The sequence below is a fragment of the Phocoena phocoena genome, chromosome 1, assembly GCF_963924675.1.
Source record: "Phocoena phocoena chromosome 1, mPhoPho1.1, whole genome shotgun sequence".
Lineage (NCBI taxonomy): Eukaryota > Metazoa > Chordata > Mammalia > Artiodactyla > Phocoenidae > Phocoena > Phocoena phocoena.
In genome coordinates this window covers 88,242,676-88,264,327 of record NC_089219.1, presented here as the reverse complement: position 1 = coordinate 88,264,327, position 21,652 = coordinate 88,242,676, and the positions used below count along the sequence as shown (strand labels likewise).

The 21,652-nt window shown below is 37.2% G+C and overlaps 1 protein-coding gene across 1 annotated transcript in view; it reads right to left on the bottom strand.

Annotated features, from left to right (window-relative positions):
* Positions 1 to 21,652, bottom strand: part of PALMD (palmdelphin) — a 55,221-nt gene that overhangs the window by 22,462 nt on the left and 11,107 nt on the right. Inside the window, exons 2-3 of the mRNA XM_065883006.1 lie at positions 8,082 to 8,162; positions 2,877 to 3,001 (exon numbers count right to left, since the gene is read on the bottom strand). Of these exons, the coding sequence (XP_065739078.1) occupies positions 2,877 to 3,001; positions 8,082 to 8,162 (206 nt within the window). The remainder of the gene's footprint in view (positions 1 to 2,876; positions 3,002 to 8,081; positions 8,163 to 21,652) is intronic.

Genomic DNA, 21,652 nt, shown 5'->3' with positions numbered 1-21,652 from the left:
TAATGAGATAAACATGCCTTTATGGGTCATGATGGTGCAAATTCTTTACTAGCTCTTTGCAAATACATCTTTTTAGGACTACTCCTTAAACAATGCAGTTTGCTGTTAGGTGTCAGGTATTTTACTACTTCCAGAGCATTGACACCTATAGCTCTCTATTAATTTTACAGTTGGAGAGCACTGAATTTGACTCACTTTGAGACCCAAATCTATCCTTTACTGGCTCTGTGATCTTAATGAAGTCCCTTATCCTCTTTGAGCGTATTTCTTCATCTATGAAATGGAGGTGTTGATGCTTTCTTTCTAGGGTTGCTGTGAGTAATAAATGACTTAATGGAAGTGCAACTGCTTTGTAGATTGCACAAGGCCATTTAAAAATGAACCATTACTGTTATTATTATTTATATTTGGGGATTAAAATCGTTTGGTGTTAATAAAGGAGCACTGATGGGTTAATGACATCCTAAAGATCTAAAATAAAGTCGCAGTGAGATGCCAGAAATTGGGTAATGAATAGGCATTTAATTGATAGTTTAACAAAGACATTAATTGGACGTGGAAGAAGATCCTGATTGTGGTAAAGACTGTTTGGAGAAAGCAGAACCAAGGGACAGAACATGCTTCAAAGACTTCTTACAAGATAATGAATTTTCAGTCCACAGAGGTTGCTGTGTGCCATTATTTTATAGGCAGCATTGGATAGTCAAATTAAGTAGTCTCTGATCTGCCACTTCCTAACAGTGTGAATTCTTTAATCTCTCTGCAAAAAGTGAAGATCATAACACCTGCCTTATAGGGTTATGGAGATTCAGTGGGATGATATATGCAAAGTGCCTGGTACATAATATGGCTCAGCAAATAGGTTTCCTCCTCTTCCTTGTTTTTGTTCTTCTTTCTTCCTCCCTTTGTCCCTTCCTTCCTCCCTCCCTCCCTCCCTCTTTTCCTCTCTCTTTCGTCACATAGGGGCCCTAACTAGGCAAGCCACTACCAAAACTCCTAGAAGCTTATGTGATTCTCAGAGCATTCAGGCAAGGTCTGAAAGCAATCAGTATAGTCCTAGTAAATTCTCTTGGATTACTCAGAAAGCAGCCCAAACTCGTTAATGGACTTTGAGTATATGTAGCTACTTCATTTATCATCAGATGCAGAGAAAGTTGTAGGTGTTCAGTATGTGGAAAGACTCCAAAGAAGGGGCTCTGAGGGGGAAGAAAGGAGGTGTCTGTGCAGGGCAAGGGTTTACAGGAATTAAATTCAGAGCTCCTTGAGAGATAAGGATTGTGTGTGGAAGGGTGAGGAAAGCAATCTTCAGCTAAACCAGACTTTGTTAGGAAGCTTTTGCTAAGGGATGCCTTACGAATAATCAAGTTTTCCAAACTGTAGAGTTGATTTATTGAGTTATTTTAAAAGTATTTACTATCTTCCATTCAGCAGCAGTTCGTATCTTTGAACAAACAACTGAGGAGTTTATAAACATAAACATTTCAGTTATAAAATATAACTTTAAAAGAATGGTTAATTTAAAAACATCTAAATAAGAATGAGCAGTCAATGATTTTAGCTATTAAATATACAAGTTATGAAATTAAGCTAGTAGAATAAAAATCAGTTGCAAAAAGAAAGTTGTTTTTTTTTTTTCACGTTGTCAGTTTAAGGCCTAATGCAATTTGTTTACATAGTGTGGTGAGTATGGACAAAATGTGGTCATAGCACAGCTATTGGATATTTTTATCTTCCCGGTCTTTCCTATGGTCCTCACAAAAGATAATACATTTGCAGTGAGTGAGGCTTTGAAAGTTACCTATGTTTCAAAGATGTGTAGGCTTTAAATTATTGTCATTATTATACCATAAAAAATTCCATCTTTTTTCCGTGTGTGGGCTAGAAAATGATTCTGACATTTCTCACACCTTTTTCTTCTGTGCTATCTATACTTTGTGATAATATGAATAATCCTATCTTATATTTGAGCTTTCCAATTTTTTTCAGGTCCAGCACCTCATTTTAAGCCAAGGCAATTAAAAAACTTTACTTGCTATATCCGAAGTTGCTGAGTCTGTACTAATTGTGTTTGATGGTCAGGAAAGGACACTGAGAAGTGAAATCAACCCCTGTGACCAGTCAGAGAAGTAGAAGAGAGAAAATGTTAGTGAAGTAGTCCTACAGTGTCTTCTCTTCCAAAATATCATGGCTGAGGCTAAGGAGGGCCTGGGAAGAGGTGTGATGGGGGGAGAGTATGCACACACTCTTATAACTGTCACCTGTCCTAAGATGAGAGAGAGGGTTGAGGCAGTGAAGAACTGCTTTTGCTCTCTTGCCAAATGCCAGGTAGGTGCTAGTAGTTTAGTACATGCATTTATTAACCTGTTCAACAACTCTGAAAGATAGATATTGTTACTACCATTTTGTAGATGAGGAAATGGGCTCAGAGAGCTATGGGTAAGTCACCCATACGTATTTTATTTTTTTTGCGATATGCGGGCCTCTCACTGTTGTGGCCTCTCCCGTTGCGGAGCACAGTCTCCGGACGCGCAGGCTCAGCGGCCATGGCTCACGGGCCTAGCCGCTCCGCGGCATGTGGGATCTTCCCGGACCGGGGCACGAACCCGTGTCCCCTGCATTGGCAGGCGGACTCTCAACCACTGCGCCACCAGGGAAGCCCCACCCATATGTATTTTAAAAATGAGTCTCGTGTTGCTATGTTTTGGGGACCTTTACAGCAAAATTTCTGTTGTTGCTTTCTGGTGTGTTTTCTTAGTCTTAGAAATCCAAATGGAAGATCTGATTGTGCCCCTAAAAAGGAGAATGGCCTTTATACATTCAACATGGGACAAAGTCAAAATAAAGGTAGTTGTGGAGTATCTCAGAGAGGGCCATACCTGAGGATACTTTGTTCTAGAACCTGGATCTGGTGTTGGTCTTGTTGATTTTGTTTCTTCATCTCTTCCTGTTCTTTTCCACTGCTGATTCCATCTAGAAGCCATTTCTCCCTCAAGGCCTTTTTCTGATATCAGGAAACATAAATATATGTTCTTATATCAATCGAAAATTCCAAAATCTGAATGCTTTCAAATCTTATTAATTTCAATGGTGGAAATATTAAAGAGAAATTGTTTTCTCTCACTGTCTTGCCTGAATAAATCTTATAGTTTCCTACTTCGCACCCTTCTTGACCCCCTTCTAAAGCCAGGGTTTATGTATCTGAATCCTATGTATATCCTAAGGTCTAGTTCAGGTCCTCCTTCTCTATGAAGATCTCTGTCCTACCTCTGCATCTTCCCCCACCCCACCCCCAGGCAACTCTCCTTCTTCAGAATCACACAGCAGTGTATGTTTACCTATACTGTATATTTACTGTATTTTTAACAGTCATGTAGGGACCTCATCGTGATGATGCCTTACTATGATTTTTTGGGTTGATGGGTGTATATCTGTGTCAAAGTAACAAGCTCCTTGAAGGCATTTGCTATTCATCCCAGTGACAGTACATAGTGACCCCTCCAAAAAAAAAATAAAATCTTTTGTGGGATTAATTGGAATGGTGGGCAAAACAAGAGATTGCTATTGTATCTTAAACTAATTCAATGACAGTCTTAGGCTCTGTGGTTGACATTTATTGTTTTGCCTACCCAGTACCCCTTCTTTCTTCTGAGAGCCTCCTTGGTTCTAGATATCCTTTACGTTCAGCTCCCTACCTGTCCCAGTCATATGATACATAAAATTCACCGATCTGTCTAAATATTTGTGAGTTGAATTTTTATCAACTTTAATAAAACACAAAAGATTTATGTTTCATCAGGCAGAAAAAAAATGCCCTCGAATTTGCATGAAATAATTACATTCCTGGACTTGAGCTTAAGAAGACAAAGCAAATGAAGAAGACCTGTAAACTTCAGGGGGCTTTAGCTAGCATCCTGTCTGTGTCTCAAGGGAAAACTGTTAGATATTATATTCAAAGTGTTTGAGTTTCTTCTTTTCTTCCTGAAGAAAAGTACTGTCACTATATATCTATCTACCTTTGTAAATTATTTGTTCAATAACTATTCCCTGGGAATTTACTGTTTCTAAAATGGTGAGAAGAGAAGAATGGGAATTTTCCTTATTTTTTTGACACTTCTCTCTCTAACACCATGATTAGAATGAAAGCAAGTAAGAGGAATATTTGTCTTTTTTAAAAAACATGCTTGTTTTTTAAAACAGAATTAATACAACTGGAATGTAAATACCTCTGAATGTAAAATAAATTTAAATAAGGTTGATTGGGCTAGATAATTACCAAAGGAAGTTTATTTTAACTAAGGCAATTTTTTTTTCAAATCATTAAAAATATTACACTGATTACAAATAAATGTTGTTTGGAATTGTAACTTGTAGAATAGATGAAATGTGGCCTGCTCTAGTTGAAGGAATGAGGGGGCCTGGAAGCCTACAGATGCACAGGACACAGTTTGAAAACCACTAGATTAAGTCAGTAATTATCTCAACCCAGGTCATCATATTTGTGTTGGTTTTTTTCAGAGTTTCAAGAAATTTCATGTGAACAACACACCCCATAAAAGCAGTTTGTATTATTCCAGTTTGTAGCCAGATTCCTTCCCACAATGTTATCTTTTCCCTTAATTATAGCTGTTCAGTTGTTTGTAAAAATGTGTTCCCACAGACACAGTAAATATTATTAATAAAGGTCAAGATTTATTTCCTGATAATATGCCAAGAAAATCTCAATATATCAGCATTTAAGAATTTACCTTGATTTTAGTTTATTTTTATTTGATGGAATATGATGATAGCTAATGCACAGTAAAGAATATAGATGACATCCATCAAAGTAAATTACAGTTCTTACAAACCACCTGCAAGGATAGTTTCAGTCAATTACATCCATATCACTGGAAGAAACACTCAAATGGGATGGTCTTATGATGCTGTGTTGTAGAGGGTGGAGAATGGCTCCTGTGACATAATTATGTTATCTTGGGGCTTCATTCTTGGTTCTTAGTCTGGTTAGGACTAAGAATAATTTTGATTTTAGCCTTATAAGCTTTGTTCATAGTTCAGGAATTGTCATTTAACTCTGGCAGAGAACTTTTTGCCTCTAAATATAAAATATATAATTTAGATGTACAATCAGAATGATATGGTATAATCACATATTGTGGTAACCACAAGACAGTTATTTTGCTTTTATGTCACAGTTTAGACTTATGCTTTAGTCTATGACATTGAGGAATAGAATAAAATCTATTTCACAGCAATGACATTCAGAATCAAAAGCCATAGTAACTAAATAAAAATATAAGTGATATGCAGGTAGTAGATCTTTTGGCAGTCTTTTAGGGAAAGGTTTTCTTGAAACACTTCTGTATTCTGCACAGCAGTTACAGGAGACGTTAAGAATAAATTAGTTTTTCATACCATGATTTAAATGGACTTCCAGAAAAGTTTTCTAGGTTGAGTACTAGGCAAAAAGATCAAGAGTGGACAAGTCTCAGAATGTTTGAATGTGAGAATGCTGTTAATGGCCGTGGAAACTCCCTTTCCAGGATGTCATTGGTATGAATGTCAGGTTCCAGAGCTAAAGGATATTAGAGTGAGTTACCACAACTATTTTGAAGTGTGTATACTGCTCACACAGAAGGAGCACTTTGTAAATATTTACGTTTGTGTTGTTCAAAGTGAGTCATTGACATGTAATGAAATAATTTGCAATCGGGAAAGTGGTGAGGATAGTCACTGGAATGGAGACAAATGGATGAAGAAGAAAATAAAAAGAAAGGCTGGTAATTGCGGAAGCCAACAGAGCTTTTTTGACTTGGTGAAGATATTTTGGAATCAATTTTTAGAACACTTCTGCACATTTTTGAACCCTATTTTGGAATTGTGCCTAGTTGCTGTTGGAATAGCCAACCATTTTCTGCAGAACTTGGAAGAATGTACTTACTGAAACAGCCATTCCCTCCTCTATGTTCCCTTTGCAGTTGATGCCTTGAATATAGTGTTCATCACAGTATAAATGTCATTATAAGTTTATGTGTCAGTTACCATTTAAGGGCACAGATCAAACTTATTTTATATTCTTCATGTCCAGCTTAGTACCTTGCACATAATAGGTGCTTAATAAATGTTTATTGACTGAAGGTTTTCTACTTATCAGTTAAGACTCAGGTTAAATCCCACACCTTTAACAGAACTTTTTTTGGCCACCTCAGATTAAAGAATTACTAATGCTTACACTTATGCTTAAATTAAAAAAAATCATCCTTTAACTTGTACTAATTATTTACTTAACCTTGAATTTCTCAGTAGGTTGCAAGCAGAAGGGCTACAACTCTCAAGGCCACCGCTAGTCTCTAAGGCATTAATATGCAAATTAGGAAAAGGTACAGTTCCCCACTCCTACTCCTTCAGGTCAGTGCACAGCTTGGGAAGGTGGACAGCACTTTTGTGCAGAGAGAAAGAAACTTTGTCCTCCAGACAGAAGCAGCCCTGTGCCAGAGTGCACTGTTCCAAGGGAGTATGGGCAGGATTTCAGCACCCCCCTGTCTCAGGTAACTTTACGCAGTATACCATTCTGCACAACTGTGTACTGCAGTCCAAAGCATGATACATGCTTTGACTGGATTGGATTAGAAGAGGTCTTCTGGGATCCAGAAAGCAAACCTATAGGGAACAGTATATATTACTTTTCGGACTGTTTTTGTTAAGTATTGAAATGAGGTGTCACTTCAGAAATGGACCTCTCAGTGTGTTAGAATTTTCCTGTGTGAAACTTACTTCCTAGAATGAACAGAGAGGATATATAAAACATTTTTTCTACTGTGAACTCTAATGTTGTTTGGCTACTCATTCTGCAAGGATAGCAATTACTCAGAAGCAGTAATTAGTTCACTGTGAGATCCAAATTGTGTGTGTGTGTGTGTATGTTTGTGTGTGAAAGAGAGAGAGAGAGAGAGAGAGAGATTTTGGAGTTAGAAATTGCCTATCTCAAAAATTGTTGTAGACTTGCTTTTGACTTCATTTGACTTGTATTAAAATGACTTGGTAAAATTTGTTATTTCATTGATTTTTCTGGGAGTACACATGGCATTTCTTGGCTATGTCTCCTACTCATGTAAATTCAATGTGACAAACTGTAAGGATAGTAGGCTGACTACATATTGAAATTATTCATCAAACATTGGAAATGTCAATTTGTATAGGAGCAAAGAAGCAAACAGAATCCAGAGAACTGAGGCTAATTGGAATCCTAACCTGTGTCTTTTTTCTCTCAAGAGGTGGTTACTTGATCCATCAGAAAGATGGACTTAGCTGAATTCGGCAAGTTTACCAAAAGATTGTAGACCCCATGAGTGTGCGGCATTGTTTCACTGAGGGATTTATTATATCTATGGATAGAAGCCCTGCCAGGTAAGTAGTTTCCTGCTTGGGCCTGTTCACAAGGAGCTCCTGTTTGTCATTTGGTTGCACCCTATGACTAAGCTACATAATGTGAGACTCAGTGTGCTTAAATTATAAAATGACCACACCCATGAAAGATGTAAAGTCTGATTTTAAAAATGGAGGTTTATTTTTGGTTATGATCTCATGTTCTGTCAAAACAAAATAAAACAGAACCTTGAACCACACTCAGACAACATTGAATTCATTGCACTGAGCTTTTAAATACGAGCATCCTTGAGCAGGCCAGACACTGTCTGCTTTGCATGCCCTGGGTAAGGGCTGGCTTTTCATTGATTTCAAAACGGACTTCCCAGCTGGATCCACTCCCAAGGGATGTTAAGCAAGACTGTATTCAGGGCCAAACTATCAAGACTTAATTCTCAAGGTTACCCAAGAAAGTGAGGAAATTCAGTAATAAAGGGTAAAAGTAATAAAACCATGTTTTCAATTTTCCACGTTTGCCAGGAGGTATTAGTCTCATATGCAAATATTACTAGCTTATTGGCTTCCCTTATGGTTATTAGGGTGTTAGTATAACTGTTGGAATTTTTTTCCTTCCTAAAGCATCTTTACTACTGAAATTTGAGTGCAATTAGAATATTTGAATGCAAAATCATTGAAATGAAATTAAAGTCATAAGTTACCTTCAAATGCTGGTGCTTTAGTTTTTCTTCCTCTATTTTCAAACGCTTCTGTGAGATTTCTTCCTGTATTTTTCTTTTATCCTGAAATAAAAAGTGTTCCAGCATAATCTATTTTTTTTCAATTTGCTTAAGTATGTTTCCTTGGGGATGTTGTCATTATCAAATGGCTGGCCAGTGGTATGCTCTTGGCATTGGTATGAAGCTGCTTTGGAAACTCCTATTTCAAGGCAAAGAAGAGCAAAGTGAGACATTCAAAGCATTTTACTGATGGAAAATGATATAAGGTGCTTTTTCAAAGAGAATTTAAAAATATTTTAATGTATTTCCTTCCTCCCTCATCTTTTCTATCTTCTCCATTAAGTCTAACAAGATTGAGCTCCTTAGAGATGCAATGGAAAATGTGAATTTTAAGGAGGGAGTTTTGAAATAGGCATGAGGAAACATTGTGAGGAGAGAGACTGTTCCTGGCATAAGGCTGAAGAAACTGCTGGGTAACAGATCTGCTTATGTGGGAAAACAGGATAGCCTACAGAGTGATAGAACACGAGGAAACTAGAAAGTGAGACTGTTTCCTCCTGTAAACCTTGCTATGGGCAGAGAGAGAGAGAAGAAAGAAGGATCAGATAATGCATGTTAACACTAAGAGGGCTTCTAGCAGAGGTTAAAAAAATTCATGGAGAGGTATAGTATCTTTCACCAAGTTTAAATTGCAATACCTTAAAATCCCAGATAGAATAACTATCTATACACAGAAGTTGTACTTTTTAGAAAATATAGCCTCTATACTATATAGAAAGCCTGGTTTCAATTTCTGGCTCTGCCATTAACTAGCTGTGTGTCCTGGGACAAAACCCTTAACTTTGTGCCTCATTACCTCATCTGTAAAATGGAAGTAATAAAGGCATCTACCTCATGAGCATTAAATTAGCTAATATATGCAAAGGCTCCTAGAACAGTGCTTGACACATAGTGCTCTACAAGTATTTGTTTAATACAATTAAGTAAATAAACATGTAATCTGTTAATTACACAGAAAGCAACACACTAATTCTGATAATGGTTCCATTGGTCTGAAATGTTTTAGAGATTCCCTGTCTGGAGTTGTTTGAGATGTTTTACAAGCCATGCAAAAAGGCCCTTACTTCCTTATTTTTTGACCAGAGGTGACATTATCCTCCATCTTATTTATGAGTTGTTTTAAAATCTGCTTTCAAAATTGAAAACTCCCAAAGGTAAACATTTGTTTCCAATGAAGACATCTAAAAGAATTTGAAGCAGGCTCAGGAGGTAATTTAGAAGGAAGAGTTCCAAAAATATTTGGCAGCATTATTGAAACAAGTGCATGGCTTCCTGATGTGACTCTTTTGAAGGTAAATCTCCTTGTTGATGCATAAGTTCAGGTATATTTGTTGAATGTAACAGCATTCATTTGAAAATACATTGCTGTCCAAATTTATGTCATGTTTCTCTTTGTGTGTAAGAAGTGTATATGACCTTGCCTGTATTGTTTTTTAACTTTCATAAACAGCTCTTTTGGAAAAAAAAAGAGCTAGGCAACACGCATCGATATTCAGATTCACTTGTTTGTTTGGATGAAATCTGGTCATTAGGAATAAAAACTATGAAGACCTCTCTGAGTCAGTTCTCCATTATATCTCAAAACTGTTACCGAGCAAATGTTGGTAATATTTTAAACTTATTGTGCCAAACATTTTGGTAAGTATTTTTCAGGCACTATTTAACTTAATAGTCATAATAACAGAGATATAATAATATTACACTTAATAGTCATGATAACAAAGAGATATTGTAGTATTTTCATTTTATAGAAGAGGAAATGGAAGTTTCTGGAGATTAACTAACCAGTCCAGGTTCTCACAACTAGTAAGTGGCAGAGCCAGGATTTGAAGTCAGGCAATCTGAGTTCAGCCTCTTAGCCAATTCACTATACCATTTCCCTGGGTGGGAAATTAGTCCAGCTTCTCACACCTTCCCCATTGCCCTGTCTGTCAGGAAGTACTGAGGTCTGGAGGCCAGCACAACCAGCGCCGGAGGAGGGCCCCTCATTAGAAAGGAGCACATTTTTAGTTCCCTGCATGATGGTATGCAACCGCCCATCTCTCTCCGTGGATGGCCCATAGAAAAGATCACGTTATGTATGTGTGACTGTGACTGCTGAACCCAGCAACGCTTCCCCACCACTGCCAGTAACCAGTTTGGGTTGTTTGTTTCATCCTGAGGTTAGTGATAAGGTAATGAAAGCTGTGGGTAGAGGCAGGGCGTCTAAGTGTTTTGGCAACACGATGCTTATCGAAGGGTTGCTAAGGAATACCAATGTTTTGTCACTCAGAGGTAATGTGATGCCTGTCTCACATCAGTCTAGGAAGTTAAGAAGGTAATTTTATAATGTTATGGGCATGACTCTATTTTAAGATAGGAGTACTTTTCCTCATAAGATATTCATCAGCAGCAAGTTATTATCCTTTTGCCAAATTTCATAAAGATCTATAGGCATTACTGAAAAATATATGGCAACAATTTAGTTTCATTATGGCAGAATAAATTATAAGTTTTACATGTAGTTCTATTGCTAGTATACTGAAAGTTATCATAGCCAGCTACTTCCTTCCCAATTATCATGGAATAAATGGATTTTTATTGAAATGCCATCTGCTTCCCAGAATTTCCCCAGAAGCTTGAGCATCTCTATATACACCTGTCATAATCCAGCACGTCAGATAGTTATTACCGTTAACCATTATGAATAACATATATTTCTTTTATTTCAACATCTTTATTGGAGTATAATTGCTCTATAGTGGTGTGTTAGCTTCTGCTTTATAACAAAGTGAATCAGCTATACATATACGTATATCCCCATATCTCCTCCCTCTTGCGTCTCCCTCGCACCCTCCCCATCCCACCCCTCTAGGCGGTCACAAAGCACCGAGCTGATCTCCCTGTGCTAAGTGGCTGCTTCCCACTAGCTATTGATTTTACATTTGGTAGTGTATATATGTCCATGCCACTCTCTCACTTCGTAATAACATATATTTCTGTTTACTTCTTTTTTTAAAATAAATTTATTTATTTTTTACTGTTTTGGGTCTTCGTCGCTATGCGCGGGCTTTCTCTAATTGCAGCGAGCGGGAGCTACTCTTCGTTGCGGTGCGCAGGCTTCTCATTGTGGTGGCTTCTCTTGTTGCCAAGCACAGGCTCTAGGTGCGCAGGCTTCAGTAGTTGTGGCTCACGGGCTCCAGAGCGCAGGCTCAGTGCTTGTGGCGCATGGGCTTAGTTGCTCCACAGCTTGTGGGATCTTCCCTGACCAGGGCTCGAGCCCGTGTCCCCTGCATTAGCAGGTGGATTCTTGACCACTGCACCACCAGAGAAGTCCTGTTTACTTCTTCAGTGTTCAACTAGTAAAGACGTTTTGTTCAATGAACAATTGCCTAGATTTTCAGCTGTCTGACTTGGAATATTTTAGCAGCTGACACCCACAGATTCCAGTTCTGTAATAGCCTAGCTCTTAATTGTTTTGAAAATTAATTTAGTAAAATTGTACAACTATAAAGCTATTGTGACCGTCTATGACTCATTGATATTACTGCAATCAAATACTTGATAAAAGTAAGCACAATACTTAGGAGTGTGAGTATTTTAGAGATATTATTGATTAATGATTAGCTAATATTCTAAAATGCTTGAATCTATCAAGAAGGCAGGATTGATCCTGAGTTATATAATTTTTAATTTATTCAGCACTTAGGGACATCTCTATAAATGCTATGCTAAGGTGATGTTAAGAGTTGTGCTATGTTTGAAAATTATTCAGAAGTAGATACTTTCACCAAGGAGGTTACATTGTCTTTAAGAAGGAAAATCATTAGTGCAAGGAACTATAGTCTAAGAAATAAGTGATAAATGTCATTACTAAGGCACAAGTGAGGTCTTGTGAGAGTTGAGGGGGGAAAGGGAGTGGTTGTTTCTAGATGATCTGGTTAGGAGAGGCTTTCAAGTAGCATCCAAATAGAGTATGTTGGGTAGTTGCTGGAGGGCTGGGGGCGGGGAGGAAGGGCATTCACCTCTAGAGCTCATTGTGAGCAAAGGCCTGTTGTAGAAAATTGGGACATTATTTGGAATAGCAAGTCTGGAATCCAAGTTGTCATACAGAGAGTAGAGGGAAATGAAATAAGAAAATGAGATGAGGATAAATCCTTAATAGAGAATACTAAAAAGCAGGGAAAGGAGTTTAGAATTTATTTACATATTGAGATAGGGAGCAATGAAAGGTTTTCAGAGGGAGAGGAATAATAGAATTAAAACCATGTTTTAAGAAGTTTAAAATAGCCTGATTTATAGATACTTAAGGAGGACAACTTGAAAGGGATAATCAGTTAGGCTACAACTCATACATAAGATCAAGAGAGCTTGAACAAGAGGTAACAGAGGGTGTGGATGTCAGAGATACAAAGGAGTTAAAATTAGCAGGACTTGGCAACTGATGACATATGGATGCAGGAGAGGAAGGGGTCAAATGGGGTATAAGGTTTTTATATCCAGGTAAACTGAGAGGAGAACAGAATCACTAATAGAAATAGGAAAATCAGGAGAAGAAAGAGAGTTTGGGAGGGAAGATGGTGATTCACACCAAGGTTGAGGTGTCTTTGGAACAACCTGGTGGAGTAATCTGGCAGGTAGTTGAAATGTTGGATGGAGCTAGATTGGAAGGGAAGTCAGAGCTAGAGATAAAGATGCCAGAGTTTTGGAAGGGGTAGCTGAGGCCAGGAGACTACATCAGAGCATGACAAGAGACATATTTATGTAAAGGAGAGCTAAAGACAGAGCCTTCGTGAAACACCTACATTTAAGAGGTATTGGAGGAAGGGAACCCATATGGAAATTTATTTTGGGATTAATTAGACATTATTGATAATAGAACTTTGTGAATTCAATTAGGCAAATGGTTTCAGATTCATTCTAATAGAAGTATCTTGTAACTTCTTGACTACCTTTGCTGATATTTTCACTGTTTAAGGTCTCAAAAGAACAATAATAGAAGCTACTATTTGGATTTAAATACTACCAACAACGCAAAACTTCCTGGTGAAATGTATATAATGATAACCTTGAAGGAAAGGGTTGTGCTAACACAATCCTCCTAGAATTGAATCCTGAGCATAGTTAGAGGTTTACTACATTTCAATGAAAGTAGATTTTTTAAATTCTTGAAAAATTATTTTAAAAATTTCTTGAAAAAGAGGCAAGCATTTTAAGAAAGAAGATAGATCATGAAGTATGGGCAATTTACCAATGGAAATATTGAACCCAATTAAAAAATGATCTCAAGTAAAAAGAAAAGAGAACTAAACAAAACCAAACTAAATAGCTTAATATCACTGGGAGCTTCCCCAAAGCTCGTGAAACCAAGAATACAGATAAACAGGTGGTACCCATTTGTAATAGGTACAAATATGTACAAATATGTAAATAAGGTACAAATTCAGGCTGACAAGATGTGAAGTATGTGAAAAACACTGAGGACACAAAAAGCATGTGTGTACAAGTATATATATTCAATATTTAAGTTATGTTGAGAGCAAAAGGACTACTGCTGAGATACAGAGTGTAATATCAACATGTCAGAGATAAACTAGAACTACTTCACTCCTATTTTACTTCCATTTTTTGACTGAGGAGAATAATCTTGATCCTGGAAAGGGTAGAACAAATATGCTTAAAGGGAAATCAAAGCCCAAGAGGATATAAAGCACTAAAGACAGAACTGCTCAGACTCCAATGGGTTTCATTTCAGGGAGCAGAAAAATTTATAGACACGACAGGAAAATATTATCAAGTAGTCTTGGAATCTTGGGTGAAGTGAAGAGGCACCAGAAGGCTGAAAGTGGCAAATGACCCAGTTTTTTGAAGAGAGAAAAAGGTCAATTATGAATATTTAATGACTGGTGAATGTATTGGTTAATACCTGGCAAAGTTGTAGAATGAATTGTTAAACAGTCTTGTATTTAGACAAGGAATGTCTAAGAGATAGCATTCAGTTATTAAAAACAAAGCATTTAAGACTATTTCTTTTGCTTAATTTTTTAAGATCTGCTGCTGCTGATGACTATGATGGTTGTAACAATAGCTAACATTTATTGAGAGATTTTTATGTGTCAGGAACTATTTAGAGCACTTAAATGTATCAATTTATTTAATTTTCCCCAAGTCTCTAGGAAGTATGGACCATGTTTATCCCCCATATGCAGGTAAAGAAACTGAGGAGCACAGGAACCTAGATCATCGGAATTCAGTATATCTTGGTTTTAGTGTGACTTTTGACAAAATTCCTTATTATTTTTCTTTTGGAAATTTGTGTAAATGTGAAGAGAGAGGAATATTTATTTGAAAGTGATTGTCTTAATGTGTTTTTTAAAAAACCAATGCCCTATAAGGGACAGAAAAATAAAACTAAGCCCCTACCAGAGGGCAGACAGCAGAAGCAAGAAGAACTACAATCCTGCAGCCTGTGGAACAAAAACCACATTCACAGAAAGATAGACAAAATGAAAGGGCAGAGGGCTATGTACCAGATGAAGGAACAAGACAAAAACCCCAGAAAAACAACTAAATGAAGTGGAGATAGGCAACCTTCCAGAAAAAGAATTCAGAATAATGATAGTGAAGATGATCCAGGACCTCAGAAAAAGAATGGAGGCAAAGATTGAGAAGATGCAAGAAATGTTTAACAAAGACCTAGAAGAATTAAGGAAAAAACAAACAGAGATGAACAATACAATTAACTGAAATGAAAACTACACTAGAAGGAATCAATAGCAGAATAACTGAGACAGAAGAATGGATAAGTGACCTGGAAGACATAATGGTGGAATTCACTGCTGCAGAACAGAATAAAGAAAAAAGAATGAAAAGAAATGAAGGCAGCCTAAGAGACCTCTGGGACAACATTAAATGCAACAACATTCACATTATAGGGGTCCCAGAAGGAGAAGAGAGAGAGAAAGGACCAGAGAAAATATTTGAAGAGATTATAGTAGAAAACTTCCCTAACATGGGAACGGAAATAGCCACCCAAGTCCAGGAAGCACAGCGAGTCCCATACAGGATAAACCCAAGGAGAAACACACCAAGACACATAGTAATCAAACTGGCAAAAGCTAAAGACAAAGGAAAATTATTGAAAGTACCAAGGGAAAAACGACAAATAACATACAAGGGAACTCCCATAAGGTTAACAGCTGATTTCTCAGGAGAAACTCTACAAGCCAGAAGGGAGTGGCATGATATACTTAAAGTGATGAAAGGGAAGAACCTACAACCAAGATTACTCTACCCAGCAAGGATCTCATTCAGATTTGATGGAGAAATCAAAAGCTTTACAAACAAGCAAAAGCTAGGAGAATTCAGCACCACCAAACCAGCTCTACAACAAATGCTAAAGGAACTTCCCTAGTGGGAAACACAAGAGAACAAAAGGACCTACAAAACCAAACCCAGAAAAATTAAGAAAATGGTAATAGGAACATGCATATTGATAATTACCTTAAACATGAATGGATTAAATGCTCCAACCAAAAGAAACACGCTTGCTGAATGGATACAAAAACAGGACCCATATATATGCTGTCTACAAGAGACCCACTTCAGACCTAGGGACACATACAGACTGAAAGTGAGGGGATGGAAAAAGATATTCCGTGCAAATATAAATCAAAAGAAAGCTGTAGTAGCTATACTCATATAAGAAAAAATAGACTTTAAAATAAAGAATGTTACAAGAGACAAGGAAGGACACTACATAACGATAAAGGGATCAATCCAAGAAGAAGATACAATAATTATAAATATATATGCACCCAACAAAGGAGCACCTCAGTACATAAGGCAACTGCTAACAGCTATAAAAGAAGAAATCGACAGTAACACAATAATAGTGGGGAACTTTAACACCTCACTTACACCAATGGACAGATCATCCAAAATGAAAATAAATAAGGGAAGAGAAGTTTTAAATGACACAATAGACCAGATAGATGTAATTGACATTTATAGGACATTCTATCCAAAAACAGCAGATTACACTTTCTTCTCAAGTGCGCATGGAATATTCTCCAGGATAGATCACATCTTGGGTCACAAATCAAGCCTCAGTAAATTTAAGAAAATTGAAATCATATCAAGCATCTTTTCTGAATACAATGCTATGAGATTAGGAATGAATTACAGGGAAAAAACCATAAAAAGTACAAACACAGGGCTTCCCTGGTGGCGCAGTGGTTGAGAGTCTGCCTGCCTGCCGATGCGGGGTACGTGGGTTCGTGCCCCGGTCTGGGAAGATCCCACATGCTGCGGAGCAGCTGGGCCCATGAGCCATGGCCGCTGAGCCTGTGCAACTGGAGAGCCTGTGCTCCCAAATGGGAGAGGCCACAACAGTGAGAGACCCGCATACCACAAAAAAAAAAAGAAAAAAAAAATACAAACACATGGAGGCTAAACAATATTTTACTAAATAACCAAGAGATCACCGAAGAAATCAAAGAGGAAATCAAAAAATACCTAGAGACAAATGACAATGAAAACACGATGATCCAAAACATGTGGGATGCAGCAAAAGCAGTTTTAAGAGGGAAGTTTATAGCTACACAAGCCTACTTCAAGGAACAAGAAATATCTCAAATAAAAAATCTAACCTTACACCTAAAGAAACTAGAGAAAGAAGAACAAACAAAACCCAAAGTTAACGGAAGGAAAGAAATCATAAAGATCAGAGCAGAAAAAAATGAAATAGAAACAAAGAAACGATAGCAAAGATTAATAAAACTAAAAGCTGGTTCTTTGAGAAGATAAACAAAATTGATAAACCATTAGCCAGAATCATCAAGAAAAAGAGGGAGAGGACTCAAATCAATAAAATTAGGAATGAAAAAGAGGAAGTTACAACAGACACCGCAGAAATACAAAGAATCCTAAGAGACTACTACAAGCAACTCTATGCCAATAAAATGGACAACCTGGAAGAAATGGACAAATTCTTAGAAAGGTATAACTTCCCAAGACTGAACCAGGAAGAAACAGAAAATATGAACAGACCAATCACAAGTAATGAAATTGAAACTGTGATTAAAAATCTTCCAACAAACAAAAGTCCAGGACCCGATGGCTTCACAGGTGAATTCTATCAAATATCTAGAGAAGAGCTAACACCCATCCTTCTCAAACTCTTCCAAAAAATTGCAGAGGAAGGAACACTCCCAAACTCATTCTATGAGGCCACCATCACCTTGATACCAAAACCAGACAAGGATGTCACAAAGAAAGAAAACTACAGGCCAATATCACTGATGAACATAGATGCAAAAATCCTCAACAAAATACTAGCAAACAGAATCCAACAGCACATTAAAAGGGTCATACACCATGATCAAGTGGGGTTTATTCCAGGAATGCAAGGATTCTTCAATATATGCAAAACAATCAATGTGATACACCATATTAACAAATTGAAGAATAAAAACCATATGATCATCTCAATAGATGCAGAAAAAGCTTTTGACAAAATTCAGCACCCATTTATGGTAAAAACTCTACAGAAAGGGACATAGAGGGAACCTACCTCTAACATAATAAAGGCCATATATGACAAACCCATAGCAAACTTCATTCTCAATGGTGAAAAAGTGAAAACATTTCCTCTAAGATCAGGAACAAGACAAGGATGTCCACTCTCACCACTATTATTCAACAGAGTCTTGGAACTTCTTTCCACGGCAATCAGAGAAGAAAAAGAAATAAAAGGAATACAAATTGGAAAAGAAGAAGTAAAACTGTCACTCTTTGCAGATGACATGATGGTATACATAGAGAATCCTAAAGATGCCACCAGAAAACTACTAGAGCTAATCAATGAATTTAGTACAGCTGCAGGATACAACATTAATGCACAGAAATCTCTTGCATTCCTATACACTAATGATGAAAAATCTGAAAGAGAAATTAAGGAAACAGTCCCATTTACCATTGCAACAAAAAGAATAAAATACCTAGGAATAAACCTACCTAGGGAGACAAAAGACCTGTATGCAGAAAACTATAAGACAGTGATGAAAGAAATTAAAGATGATACAAATAGATGGAGAGATATACCATTTTCTTGGATTGGAAGAATCAATATTGTGGAAATGACTATACTACCCAAAGCAGTCTACAGATTCAATGCAGTCCCTATCAAATTACCAATGGCATGTTTTACGGAACTAGAACAAGTAATCTTAAAATTTGTATGGAGACACAAAAGACCCAGAATAGCCAAAGCAGTCTTGAGGGAAAAAAATGGAGCTGGAAGAATCAGACTCCCTGACTTCAGGCTATACTACAAAGCTACAGTCATCAAGACAGTATGGTACTGGCACAAAAACAGAAACTTAGATCAATGGAACAAGATAGAAAGCCCAGAGATAAACCCATGCCCCTATGGTCAACTAATCTATGAGAAAGGAGGCAAAGATATACAATGGAGAAAAGACAGTCTCTTCAATAAGTGGTGCTGGGAAAACTGGACAGCTACATGTAAAAGAATGAAATTAGAACACTCTCTAATACCATACACAAAAATAAAATCAAAATGGACTAAAGACCTATATATGAGACAGGACAATATAAAACTCTTAGAGGAAAACATAGGAAGAACACTCTTTAACGTAAGTCACAGCAAGACCTTTTTTGATCCACCTCCTAGAGTATTGGAAATAAAAACAAAAATAAACAAATGGGATCTAATGAAACTTAAAAGCTTTTGCACAGCAAAGGACACCATAAACAAGATGGAAAGACAACCCTCAGGATGGGAGAAAGTATTTTCAAACAAATCAACAGACAAAGGATTACTCTCCAAAATCTATGAAGAGCTCATGCAGGGGCTTCCCTGGTGGCACAGTGGTTGATGTATGCCTGCTGATGCAGGGGACACGGGTTCGTGCCCCAGTCCAGAAAGATCCCTCATGCCATGGAGCAGCTGGGCCCATGGGCCATGGCCGCGGAGCCTGTGCGTCTGGAGCCTGTGCTCCACAATGGGAGAGGCCACAGCAGTGAGAGGCCCTCGTACCGCAAAAAAAAAAAAAAAAAAAAAAAAAAAAAAAAAAAAAAATAGAGCTCATGCAGCTCAATATTAAAGAAACAAACAACCCAATCCAAAAATGGGCAGAAGACCTAAATAGACATTTCTCCAAAGAAGACATACAGATGGCCAAGAAGCATATTAAAAACTGCTCAACATCACTAATTATTAGAGAAATGCAAATCAAAAGTATAATGAGGTGTCACCTGACACCAGTTAGAATGGGCATCATCAGAAAATCTACAAACAACAAATGCTGGAAAAGGTGTGGAGAAAAGGGAACCCTCTTGCACAGTTGGTGGGAATGTAAATTGATAGAGCCACTATGGAGCACAGTATGGAAGTTCCTTAAAGACCTAAAAATAGAATTACCATATGATCCAGTAATCCCACTACTGGGTATATACCCAGAGAAAACCATAATTCAAAAAGACACATGCACCCCAATGTTCATGGCAGCACTTTTTACAGTAGGCAGGTCATGGAAGCAACCTAAATGCACATCAACAGACGAATGGGTAAAGGAGTTGTGGTACATATATACAATGGAATATTACTCAGCCATAAAAAGGAACAAAATTGAGTCATTTGTTGAGACGTGGATGGATCTAGAGACTTTCATACAGAGTGAAGTAAGTCAGAAAGAGAAAAACAAATATCGTATATTAGTGCATATATGTGGAACCTAGAGAAAGGGTACAGATGAACTGGTTTGCAGGGCAGAAGTTGAGACATAGATGTAGAGAACAAACGTATCGTCACCAAGGGGGGAAAATGGTGGGGGGGTGGGGATGGTGGTGTGCTGAATTGGGTGATTGACGTGTATACACTGATGTGTATAAAATTGATGACTAATAAGAACCTGCTGTATAAAAAAAAAAAAACTAAGCCCAATAAAAAAGTAAACATAAACATATTTAGCTAATTTTCTGAACCAGAATTTCAAGGGTGAAGCGGGTGTGCACTGGAAGACTTGTTGCTAGAAGCTGCTCCAGGCAACTTTAATGAACAGCCCGGTTTGGGAACCAATGAAATAGAAGATGACTAAGCCAAGATTTCAAACATCTTGTCTGGTAGGAAAAAGGGACCCAAATTAATGATTAATTTTATTATTAATAAATGTACCCTATGAAACTTATAGGATATGTTAATTGCATAACAGTTGAAAAATCTAGACGACTTTAAAGAAAAATATAAAAATCTCCTATACTCCCACTACTTTAGAAGTAACTACTATGTACATTTTGGCGCATTTTATTCCAATGTTTCTTCAGTGTACCCAAAACACAGATATGCAAATTTATACAGACACACATGTGAAAACCACGCAAGGACGCCCATACACACAGTTTTGCGTTCCACCTTTTGCACTTAATATTGTGTCATGAGCATTTCTCATTTAATTGAATTTTATTAATAAAAATATTGAATTTTATTCAGAATATTGTAATTTGCTTAATCAGTCTCCCTTTTTCTGCCTTTTAGGTTGTTTTGAATCTTTTGCTGTTATAAGTCGTTGTATGATAAAGTTCCTTATTTGTAAAATTTTGATCACTTTTGTCTGATTATTTCCTCACTATTGGTCCCTAGAATTTAGTTAGCTCATCAAGGGGTACGGATGTTTAAAAAATTCTTGATGCAGATTGGTAAAAGGACATCAATGAAAAGTTATTTTAACTTATATTTCTGCAAAACAGTGTCCATTACCTCACTCTAATTAGGAATATTATAAGTAAAAGATCCTTTAGCAATATAAGCAGAGCAAAAATAGTGTCTTATCTTGATGTCTTAATCAGATTTCTGATATTAGTGTGGTCAAATATTTTTCATAATTTTCTTGGCTATTTGTATTATTTATTTTTTTAAATTTCCTGTTTGTGATGGCTACCTATTTTTGGGTAAAGCTTATTAATTAATCAACAATTTGTAAGAACTCTTTGAATTAGGAATAGTAACCTTTTGTTTGCCATACTAGTTGTAAATAATTTTTCCTATTTGCCTTTAAATTTTATTTATGGTGTTCCTAGAATTACTGAAAGATTTTTCCTGTTGCGTTTTTTTGTTTTGTTTTGTTTTTTGTTTTTGCGGTATGCGGGCCTCTCACTGTTGTGGCCTCTCCCGTTGCACAGGAGCACAAGCTCTGGACGCGCAGGCTCAGCAGCCATGGCTCATGGGCCCAGCCACTCTGCGGCATGTGGGATCTTCCCGGACCGGGGCACAAACCCGTGTCCCCTGCATCGGCAGGAGGACTCTCAACCACTGCGCCACCAGGGAAGCCCTTTCCTATTGCTTTTATGTTTTTAATATCTTTTACTCTCTGAGATACAGTAATTATTCACCCATATTTTCTTCCAGTTTCCTAAAGAGTTTAAAAAACACCTCTTAAATCCAGCCTAATTAATTTTGATTTATGGTAAATGCTGAGGGTCTAATATTTTTT